This window comes from Pempheris klunzingeri, chromosome 10 (assembly GCF_042242105.1).
Source record: "Pempheris klunzingeri isolate RE-2024b chromosome 10, fPemKlu1.hap1, whole genome shotgun sequence".
NCBI lineage: Eukaryota > Metazoa > Chordata > Actinopteri > Acropomatiformes > Pempheridae > Pempheris > Pempheris klunzingeri.
This window is the reverse complement of record NC_092021.1, coordinates 19,170,886-19,182,624: the sequence shown is the minus strand read 5'-3', so window position 1 is coordinate 19,182,624 and position 11,739 is coordinate 19,170,886. Positions and strand designations below refer to the sequence as shown.

Genomic DNA, 11,739 nt, shown 5'->3' with positions numbered 1-11,739 from the left:
TGCTGGCAGATAATAAGACTGATGTGGGGAGACAGAAAGAGAGCAAGGGAGAGTCAAACCATGTAGCTTTTGGTACGGGTGAGGTGAGGGAGAGACAGCAGCTCTGTCAGACCTGTGTCCTCTCCTTGTGAGAAAAGGTAATATCAAAGGCATGGCTGGGCCATGAGGGAGTAGAGGGGAGCTGGGGGTATAAGCAAAGAGATTCAGCGAGCTGAGGTGAGAGGAGGCAGAAAGTGCTTCAGAGAAGACTGTCAGAGATCAGGAGAGCCGTTACATAATCAGTGCAGATGGTAGTTTGAGTGTCTCTCTTCCCTCATATCGCCCCTACGTCTGCCAGGACACATTATCCTCTTGTTCAGGAGGTTGTGGGGATAACTTTGATCACTTGCGCTGCTTTTTTGTTTTGTTTTTTGTTTGCTTGTTTGTGTGTGTGTGAGAAAGAGAGAGAGAGAGAGAGAGAGAGAGAAAGAGAGAGAGAGAGCTTTCAGGACAGCTAAATGTGAACTAATACTCTATACAGAGACACAGAAATAATTTGCAATGTTTGCCATCGTAGTTTAATTTGTTGGCATGCTAACGTTTGCTAATCAGCATTGATAGAAATGTCTTCTCTTGCATGGGGTTGGTAAAAAAAAAAAAAAAAACAGTACAAAATTTTGACCTCATGATGGCACAAGAAGTCTGGAGGTGATATGATTGTCAGTATCAGAGAAGTTTATAGCAATCCATTAAATAGCTGACACATTTCACTCAGTACTAAGATTGTCTACCTTTCGGTGGCACTAGAGGACAAGTCAGGGCATCACAAAAGTTGGTGGATGAATCTCCCGGAAAACCACAACTGCCTGAACATGATCTTGTGCCATCTGGTAAATGATTTAGCCTGGCGGTGACGCTAGAGGAAAAGTCAGAGGATCACCAAAGGCTTTAGCATTAATCTTCTAGCAACAATGAACGTCTGCTCTAAACTGTATGAGAATTTGTACAATAGCTGTCAAGACATTTTACTAAAAACCAAAAATAGCAACCACATGGCGGCATTAGAGGAGAAGTAGGAGGATCACTAACGCAAAGTTGAACTAGTAACATTATGATGGCACTGCACCATTTAGATGCATTGATAAACCAGATGAACGGCATTCACAACCCTACGGTCCTGGCACTGGTATTCGTAAATGGAATGTATCTATTATCAATGCTTTAATTATAGCTATGATTGACGAGTCAACAGGTATGCAAACTGAGGTTACATTTGCTTTCAGTTGAGTAACCTTCTATCACTTTCATTGACAGGCAGTTATATGCAGTGGTTATACAGTATGTGTGTACAATTATAATGCTCATGCTCCTGTAGCTGAAGGAGCTGCACCTCAAGATGTTATGTGACAATGGCTACATGATCTAGCCCATTCATGGCACATGAAGGACAGAGCATCAAGCTGATGCCAAATCAGATCTGGAATGAGATCATAGCAATAGAGATAACCAGCTCAAAGCATCCAGCTACATGCCGGCAATCTGGGACCCAAAATATCTTCTAACATCTATCAGTTTTGGACATTTGGAAAGGAGGATTATAGACAAAGTCTTATAAATCCCACTTTGCGCTTCATTTACTGCGTCCAATGTCAAAGCAAGAACTGATGCTATGGCTATGTTGATGTTAAGACTTTTTTAAGGCAACAAACATGACAAGGGAGTAATTGCATGGCTGCCGTAAACTAGTTTGTGCTCATTACATCTAGTCTTTGCTGCATAGGCACAAGCATTGATTTGCCTCCCAAATTCAATGTTTCTTTGTTTGCTCTGACAGGCATTGCCATGGAAACACAAGGGGGTGGAATTCAAGTAAAGTAAAGAGGAAAGCTGTAAGAGGCAGCCAGTCCACCAGACTGTGAAGGGCTGGGATAATTCAAGACCAAAGACAATGCTGCATCATCTCTCTGGGGCAGAGAGGTCTACAGCCTGCCTTAAAGTACCTCATTGTAGTTTTTGTCTCCTACATCTCTCAGAAAACCACTGGCAGTCTTACCTTAAGCTGTACATAACTGTGGTACACTCATCGGACAAGAGAATTTCTCTGTATCGGAGTAATCTGGTGTCTGGGCCTATTTCCTCAAAAGTGAAAGCAAGAAATGGATTCTATTCTTGTCTCTTACACAGATGGGGTGTTAAACATTCATAGGGCTGATGCAGGGAGAAAGGGAGAGAGAGAGAGAGAGAGAGAGAGAGAGAGAGAGAGAGAGAGAGTCACCACTCTCCTCTTCTCCTCTTCTTTAAGTTTGATTTGATTACTCTCCAGCATCCAATTTTGTTGAGGAGCAACAGACGTTAAAAAGATGCCACTGCATTATGGCAAAGGTTCAGAATCTCACTTGGATTCATGTGCAAACACATACTGTGCAGTGCAGCCTGTGAGTATGAGGACAGCGGGACATTGTTTGATGTTTTGGTACACTGGACCTTCAAGTGCTGACAATGCAAGTGCAATTGAAAATGACTGGCTGGAAAGCAACATAACTCATAGACATCAACAGGCATTTGGAGACTGTGTCAAACCAATACTGCAGTCATCTCAGCTTCTTGCTTGTTTAAGTGGGTTTTACCTTCATTCTAGTGTTGACAGATATCAACAGACATGCTCAGCTGATTTGAAGTTATTGACTTGGTCAATAAAGATCATCCTTCCAGCCCAAGATGCTCTGGCTCTGTATGAAGGGTCTTTTATCCGATGCACTGTCTTGCATTGTGGGACTATGTAAAAGCTGACAATTCATACATTATTCTATCATTATGGACGGTAAAACCCTGAAACAAGTTAGGCAAGTTAACAACGTTGGACATATAATATCACAGAATTTGTTTTCAAATCCAATGTGCTAGAATGCAGCCAAGGGATGAAAAACATTTCTCTGTTATCTTATGTGTGAACTGTACATGCAGAATCACACATTCAGTAAGCTCCTTGAAGCACATATACACACAGCCTCCAAGTGTCATCTATAAGTGAAACTCATCCAAAATTCAATGGAAATGAAATATGCTTGTCATCAGAGGACTACAATGCAATACCTTTAGCAACTAATGACTAACAAAAGACGTTTGCTTGAGCAGATTTCTGTTTCCCTTGCATAAATGTATCCTCTTTAAGACTAGTGTGACTGTCTGTGCAGATGCTTGTCAAACTCACATCTCAGCAGATTTGCAGGCCACATAGTGATCATTTGCTCTTGCAGAACCACAGAGCACTTCCTGGTTGATTCATTGCTGTGTATGAGAAACATTTCAAATCTTACCACATTTCGTGCTTCGCTGCTACCTCAGAAATGCCACGCTTCGACTTCCTCTCCATACTTACTTACCATACTACAACATAAAAGGGAATCTGAGTGTATGTCTTTGTAGGTGTAAAGCCACAAAGTTGATCTGCTGCCTACCTCATCTGTCCAATGTGGGCAGTAGGAAGATAGTGATTTCGCAAAGAAATTTTCAGCTGTAAAATGAAAAGTACCTGTTTAATTTTAAAGGTTTAATGAATTTCATTAATTCATAAAGCCAAATTATTCCAAGCTGCACAGAGAGTAAAACATTTACACAATTCTATTATGGAACATTATCAACAAATTCATTTAAACAAGAGTTATTAAACTTTCAATAAAAATGAATAAAACATGTACAGTGTAACTTTTTGGAATTTTAAAACATCATTGTATATATTACAAGGCAAAAAAATCCTCTCCTCTCCTCTCCTCTCCTCTCCTCTCCTCTCCTCTCCTCTCCTCTCCTCTCCTCTTCTCTCCCGATCTGTAAGGTTCAGTCCTCTGCTCTGGGTTTGGTGTTCAGAGGGAGTTGGTCTGCCCACAGAGAGCTGCCCGGCTGCTTTCCTCCTGAGGCCTTACTGCGGTGCATCTTCATCACCAGTAGACATATAACCACCAGCGTGCAGATGACAATAGCTAGGAGAATTCCTGTCCAGATATCCAATTCGCATTTCAGCTCAGAGATGGCTTTAACATCTCCTGCAAAGAAGAATACAAACCAAATATATAACTTGTGTCCACATACAAATGATTAATATGATTATGAATTATGATTTTTGCTGAGAGAAACTGCCCATCACATCAACTTACCCTCTGCAAAGACATTAACAGTCAAATATCCTGACTTTTCCACTGCAACTTTCCTCCATCCGTGAGACAAAGATGGGAGCCACTCTTCTACCTCACAGAAATACCAGCCACTATCTTCAGGACCTGGCTTTAAGACTATAAGGTTGAAGTGGTTGGGCAAAGGGTGGCTAAATCTTAGCTGATCACCCTTCCTAACCCAATCGTGCAGGGTAGAGTTTCTGTAAGATGTGAATATTGGGTGTTGTTTAGTTTCTGTCAGGTTCAGCCAAAACCAAGTGACCTGGAACTCAGATTCACTGCTGGATTGTTCGATGATATGACAGGGGACAGCGAAACTCTGGGATCCGCTCACATTCAACTCCACTTCCTCCTTTACAATGGACAAGTTTTGTTCTGTGAAAAAGTGTAAAAAAGACGCATATTATTCAGCTTAAATTTAAGTCAAGTCAAAATCAATCTGTGGGACCGTAAATTAAATTCTAGGGGGAAATCAGGGGAAAGGAGACAAAAGCAGAAACACAACAAAATAAATGTGCAATACTAAAAAAGCAGAATCAGTAGGACAGATGTACTTAACAAAGCAGAGATAACCAAATGTAGAAAACTACCTAATGCAAGTTTTAAGGCAATAGTGCAACATTGAAAAATATGCTTATTGATAGCACAGGGTATTTCCCAAAATGTCGAACTATTCCTTTAAACGTCCACACAAACACACAGCCACATTTCTAGACCTGCTTACAGAATACTGTAAAACATGTGCCCACACCTGTAACATTTACTGTCAGCATGATGGAGCCAGCGATGTCTGAGGCCTTTTGCTGCCAGAGACCTTCTTGATCCAGCTGGTATTGCTCCACCTGGCACTGGTAGGTCCCTCTGTCCCCCTCATGGGCCTTCTGAATCCCTAGTTTGAAGCTGCTCTGAGTGGGTCTGGAGAGCCGAAGCCGCCCCTGCAGGCCTCTGAGTTTCTGATTCTCTGGGTACCTCAGCAGACCCGTGTGATCAAGTTCCACCAGGGAGCTCGCGATGGAAGAATCACGACCAGTGTAGAGCCAAGTAACTTTGTAGAAAAAAGAAGGACTGGATGCACCTGAGATGATGTTACACTCGACCTCCACCTCATCTCCCTCTTTGACAATCAGCGGCTGTGCTGTCTTATCTAACCGAAGGTCATTGGCTGTAGAATGAGTGAAGCAGAGTAAAGCAAACTCAGTTAGTTGAGAATGTAGTATTCTGTTTAAAGCCCCTGAAAACAGGCTTTCAAATATTACTTTTATTTCTATAAAACTGTGATGAAATAAGCAAAAATCAAAATAAAAGTTCAGGTGCCATACTTACAAAAGAGTCCACCCTTCAGGACTCTCAGGACTCTCTTAAAACCATCATAATAAGGAGTCAGCTGGCTCACCAACAAATAGAAACTATCCAACAATATTGGAAATGATGGCACAAGTCTACTTGGGAAAGTAGCTTTAAATGCTGAATAACTTGGAATCTCTCAATATGTCACCCATCTTGTCAGTTATAGCTCATGTTTCTCTCATCCTTCCAGCACATACACTTGTCCCTCTCTCATCCTTCCAGCACATACACTTGTCCCTCTCTCATCCTTCCAGCACATACACTTGTCCCTCTCTCATCCTTCCAGCACATACACTTGTCCCTTTCCCATCTCTTAATGTAAATTTAATTTGTTGCCCACACTCCTCTGTACTGGTGAATCTTTCATTTCATACTCTAACACAGGTCGGCTGTCAATCACTGTAAACACAGCAAGCATGTCCATTCATTGAAACATGTCATCCATAGGGTCAGCCTCGCCTTTTTCTCTTAGTGTAGGAGTTCTCTCAGTTCTTTGCTTGAAGTTGCTCTTAGCACTCTTCTGAATTGGTCTTAATAGGAAAGTCTTGAGCCAGGATCTCTTAGCTGGGAATATTTACTGCCATTTAGGAGGACTCATAGTGGTAAGATAAGATCCTTTGGGAATACAGCCCCAGAAAAACAAATCCTCAGCGATTACTTATGAAGAGTTTTCCACTCAAAGACTCAGATAATCTGCTCTTTCAAGACTGTGTGGGCGCGGTTTGATCAGATTTGATTGACTGTGTCAAAAACAGCCAAATCACTTTGATTCAGACAGAACCCTGATTGGAGCATAGAAATATACATCATCACATTTTTTCAAGTGAGCCCCACCGATTTTAAAGTAGAGAGAAATAACATACTAACAAGGACATGTCTCATATGAAATAAGCAAAATTGTTCACATGTAAGGCCTCATCGCTAATAAAGAGAAGCTTGTTGAGTAAAAATATGTTCAGGGCCTTTAAAATGGAATGGGCTACTTGTTGATGACATATGTTAAGTGCTTAACGAAATCTCGATAATTTTTCAGAGAGCTAATTAAAAACATACAAACTTACTGGGCTCAATAACAGTCAGCTCTGTAGTTCTGGACACTGGTGGAAGCTGATACAAATCACCATGAGGATCTTGTAGCCACTCCACCACCTCACACATGTATGTGCCTCCGTCTGAGATCCGAGCTTGGCGAATAATCAACTCAAAATTAGGGCCCTTGGAGCGCCTCATGCTGATTCGTTGTCTGTGGCTCAGCTCTACCTGGGGTCCAAATGTTACCAGGGCGTCCTGGTCCGAGCTTAGGAGGCTCTTATTTTCTGACTGCTGCTCAAGCAGCCAGGTGACGGCATATCGAGAGGACTCAGAGGGCTCTGAGGTAACAGTGCATTTTATTTCTACGTCAGTGTTAATATCACTTGTCAAGGCGGGGGTGGAGGTCAGCGTGAGCTTGCTCACTAGGAGAGGGAAACAAAGTTAAAAGTCAAATATTGTGAGAGAAACAGAATGCACAGTGCCCTAAAAATGGCAGGTAGCATTACAAATGTCAGCAGTACCTGGGTTCTGCACCCTCACAGCCAGCTGGTTGGATGGAGGTAGCTGCCTGTGTGCATTTTCCAGGAAGACAGACACACTACACTGGTAGCTTCCTGCCTCCCTGTGGCTTGCACCGCTGATGAGAAGATAGTGAATGACTTCATTCTGTTTGTTCTCTACTTTGAGCTGGTAGCGGTACTGGTCTCCAGACCAGCTGATGGCACCGTCAGAGTACAGTGTCAGGATGTTATCTAGGGTTGAGACATCACGCTGCAAGCTCCAAGTCAGTGTTACTGGTAGCTGTGGCCCTCTGACCCGGCACATCAGCTGCACACTTTCTCCTACAGTCACTACGGTGTTGCGACTTATTAGATTCACTCTCAAAAACAAGTCTGTGGACCAAATCCAAAACAATAGTGACAAGTAAGAAAGGAGAAGTTGGTCATCACACAATCATCATGCATTCAGAAGTGTTCAAAGTAAAAAGAAGATATAAGTAAACGGCACTTCCTAATATAATGTCCTTCTTTCAAAGAAGAAAAGGTGAATATATATACATATATATATATATATAACATTCATGTATCAAGTATGTCTTCACATAAAACTTTTAACTATAATAAAGTATTAAGAAGTGTTCGCACTTCTTAATGCAAATATATGCAGTGAGGCACTCCAAAGTCTATACTTTCTTGTTAATTCAACAACGAGTGTTGTGAGTGGTGAGTGTGATGAATGCATGCTAACAAGCATTCAAGACTAAAGCTCTGGAAGTGAACCCTGCAACACTCGTTACACCCTGCAACACAAAATCATTGAGCAGAAAATAAAAAGCATGCCGTGGATTTTGGACCGTCTAAGTTTGTGCTGATTTAATTAAAAGACAATGTTCCTCTTGGAAGCACAACTGTGCGTACAGTGGGAAATGTCTTGTGTCCATACTTAAAATTCTGACCTGAGGGACCATGCAGTGCTAAAATAGAAATGATTCATCCTCTGTGGAGCATGAATGTACTCAGTAAGTCTCTTCCAATTCGATTTTTTTATATTTTTTGCATTTGAAAAGAAGTTTTGGCTAAATAGTGGTGCAACAGTAAAGATCAGAGGGGTTGCCAAAACATTTGAAACAATATTCTAGGAACCATAAGTATACATCATAAATTTCTTGGGAAAGTCAAGATCTCTGAACTCTGGACTAAGCTGTTGGACGGATGGATGTACATATGGATAAACATCCTTAGCTTTGGCACTAGTTTGGCCAAAATAGAGTAAAGTTTATTTTAGAGGGCGATCAAACCAGCTATGGGGTAAGAGGACGTTGTGTCAATATGCAGGTTTCATCATTCATTTCTTAATTCACTCATTTGTCATTAGTGAATAATTTGTACTACATAGACATATCTTACCCACAGGAGTCACTGTCACACTGGTAGTCTGTGACTGGCTGTTGGTCTTGGTATTGATTTTCCATTCAGACACAGCACACTGGTAGACACCCGAATCAGTGGGTCTGACTTCCTCAAGCTCTAAGGTGAACGTGTCAATTGCCGGACGCATTGCCTTTACTTTGCGACTCATGAACTGCTCCGCTTTCTCCGTGACACCCTCCTTACTTAGACTGATGACACTGGTGAACGTGGCTGCTGATGTGGATTTGTGTTGCCAGGTGATGGAGAGCTGACCGCTGACCCCGTGCACTTTACAGGAGAGCTGCAGCCTGTCACCCTCATTAACACTCACAGCATTTTGCATTTCAACTGAGAGTCCACTTTCTGTGATGAGACAGAAGTCAACAGACAGAAGGCATGAGTGTGCTTGAGAAGACGAACATAATATCTTTAATAAAAGCAATGTTATTAATCATCCTATTATTATTAATACTAATGCTATCCTTTTATAAACAAAATTTACAATCCTCCTTTACAGCAGATAAAATGAGATACAACTTAAAGTCCAGGATAAATCATAAATGTAAGAATGAAGCCCTGAATAAATGTCCCTGTGTGTTTCGGTCACTATGGGCTCTCTTGCTGACTGACCTGTGGCTAAGATGCTGACAAGCTGGGGGGTTGAGTCCTGGGCTGCTCCCTGTGTAAAAGCACCATCCGGGCTTCTGTCCTGAGGCCATGTCCTACAGATATACTCCCCTTGATCCTCGGTTCGGACAGGCCGCAGCATAAGACGGTAATCCCTGTTCCCTATCCGGGCTGCCCTGAGCTCTCCTTCTTTCTCCCGCCCGCTGTACTCGTGCCCCACAGACAGAATGCCTGTAGGGCCAAAGCGGGCCAGCTCAACGCTTCCCCTGAACCAGGCTACAGAGAAGAACCTTTCCTCAAGTTTCTGTGTGTCTACATTGCAGGTTAGCGATAGCTCCCGCCCCTCCTGCAGCGTTGTCGGCTGTGCTGAGATAGACACCACCAGTGACGACGTGTCTGGCACCACTTCTGCTCACAATGAGACAAACATAGACACATACATCCTGTCAAGAAGCCACAATTGCACAACAGAGCAAAGATGAGTGCGTCGACGCATTATGTGTTCTTTCATAGATAGAATCAAGTCTAACCTCTGCCTTTGACACTCAGGGTAGTTTCCTTTGCATCCATCTGTGCGATGGAGTACCAGGAGCGGTCAGGATCTTGGATCCACTCCTGAGCTTGGCAGTAGATCCTGCCTTGGTCTGACAGCTCCAGCTGATCCATGTGCAGCCTGTATGTGGCCTCTCCTATTTTATCTAACCTTATGAGTCCAGTTTGGTAACGCCCCTCAAACCCCTGGCCCGGACTCAGTGTGAAATCTCTGTTCAGAGAAATGATAGGCTGGGCATTGTCCTCGCCATCTTTATGGAGATACCAGGTAAGAGACAGGTGGGTGTGCTGGATGGTGTTGCTGGAGGCTTGGCATGTTAAAGTGAGAGCATCACCCTCGATATAGCTCAGTGAAGTGGAGGCAGGTGATGAAACACTAAGGGAGTTGTCAATCACTGTGGCACCACATCAGAAACAGAGACAAAGACATGAAGCTCATATATTTTTGACATCTTGCAACACAGTACATCAATGGAGTTAGATTGAAAAGCATATCTTTAAACTCAAAAGTAGAATGGTGACATTTACCTTTCACTGTTGTCTTGGCACTGTAGGTTCCATCATAGATATATTCTGAGTTGATTACAGAACAGTCAAACTCCCCCTCATCCCCTTTGACTAGTCTTTGGAGCTCAAAGATGACAGAGTTTGGGGACACATGCGTCAGAGTGATTTCCTCGTTCTTCACACGGTTTACATATGCGTTGTAGCTAAAGGTGTTGTCATTGGTGCTGATAATATTGATCTCAAGTTTTGGATTCGCAGGCTTCTTAACACGGAATTCAAATTCTCGTCTAGCGGTGGCACTGGAGAAGCCGCTCACATTGCAGTAGATGGAGAGCGGAGAGCCCACCACACGGTACAGAGGCCCAGCCTGGGCTTCCGTGTGCACTCTGGCTTCTCCTGAGTGAAGCACAGGCAGAACACAGATGTTGAAGCCAGATGAATTCTGTAACTCAAACTGTCAGTCATGTTTTATAGGGATGCTACGCTGCAGGCTATAATCTTTCTTTCGGTAAGGCATAGATAAATAAAGTAAAACAAGCTGCTATGCAAATTGCAAAAAAATAAAACCTTTTTAAAGTAGTGCGCAGCATTATAAGTATCCAGGTGGATATTTGTATTGAATGAAACACTGCTACAATTCACTAAAGTGATTGAAGTCCATAAAAATCATTTTCCTATTAATTTGTTTGCTGACATCATTTTAATTATTTAAAAAGACAGAGATAATAACATAGTGAATCATCAAGTATGAATATTACGTAGAATCACAAAAGTCTTTGCTAAATTCAGTTTTATGAAGTTATAAAAATAAAAACAGAATATTTTACATTTATCAGATACATTTAGCTTAATATATATTAAAGTGTGTGTGTGTGTATTAGTGGTTATGATGTTTTTATGCATAATGGTATATTCAAGACTTACATACATGACAGATGCACATGTGCACTTTAAAATTACTTTTTTTTCTTTTATTAACATGTTTAGCAAGATTATCAACTAATATTCAGCCCTTAATGTCCATCCAGCATGATCACTCACCAGAATACAATCCAACTTCAGGAATTCATTGTACTACTTACCACAGTGCAGAAATAGTCCCAGACAGAGGAGAAAATTGGTCCTCCAAAAGAATTGCAGCGAACAGCTCATCCTGAACCTGCTTTAGAAGTTACACAATGTTCACACCATAGCAGTTGTGCCTGAGCCCTTCGTCTGTGAAAATCTGTCTGCGCTTTTACAGAGTCATCGGTATGACTTTGGTTTCCTGCAGGTGGTTAATAAGAGGAAGTCTGAAATATTTCCTGCACGCTAGACAAACACATACAGTTGCATCACACTATAACATAGGGCTAAAAAGCAGACCCACAAAATAGGTTTGTCTTGTCCCAGATCCACTCGATGTGATTCAGGTTAGATATATATCCGTGCTTCAAAAAACACTGGGCTCATGTGCTTCATTTTAATAGTATAAAAATATCATCGTAGATAACCTGTGAAATAAGCAAGTGTGCGCTCATCTGACCTTAAATAATACGAAGTGAAACAGGCTGCTACTGCAGGCAGGTGATGCCCTCAATCAGCATCCTCAGAGATCGACAAACCTCCATGTCTAA

At 42.0% G+C, this 11,739-nt stretch overlaps 1 protein-coding gene across 2 annotated transcripts; it reads right to left on the bottom strand.

The window, feature by feature from the left end:
* Positions 1-3,560: 3,560 nt before the first annotated feature.
* Positions 3,561-11,352, bottom strand: LOC139208484 (immunoglobulin superfamily member 3-like). 2 transcript variants are annotated; one of them, XM_070838181.1, is made up of 10 exons: positions 11,206-11,352; positions 10,145-10,519; positions 9,595-10,011; positions 9,068-9,472; positions 8,435-8,800; positions 7,049-7,420; positions 6,557-6,949; positions 4,900-5,310; positions 4,131-4,523; positions 3,561-4,019 (listed from the first exon to the last, which is right to left on the bottom strand). In XM_070838181.1, the coding sequence occupies exons 1-10, from the start codon at positions 11,273-11,275 to the stop codon at positions 3,814-3,816; spliced, it is 3,408 nt and encodes a 1,135-aa protein (XP_070694282.1). In that variant the 5' UTR covers positions 11,276-11,352; the 3' UTR covers positions 3,561-3,813. The 2 variants fall into 2 exon arrangements, with proteins under 2 accessions (XP_070694282.1, XP_070694283.1); XM_070838182.1 differs by having other exon boundaries at positions 10,145-10,516.
* Between the last annotated feature and the right edge of the window lie 387 nt (positions 11,353-11,739).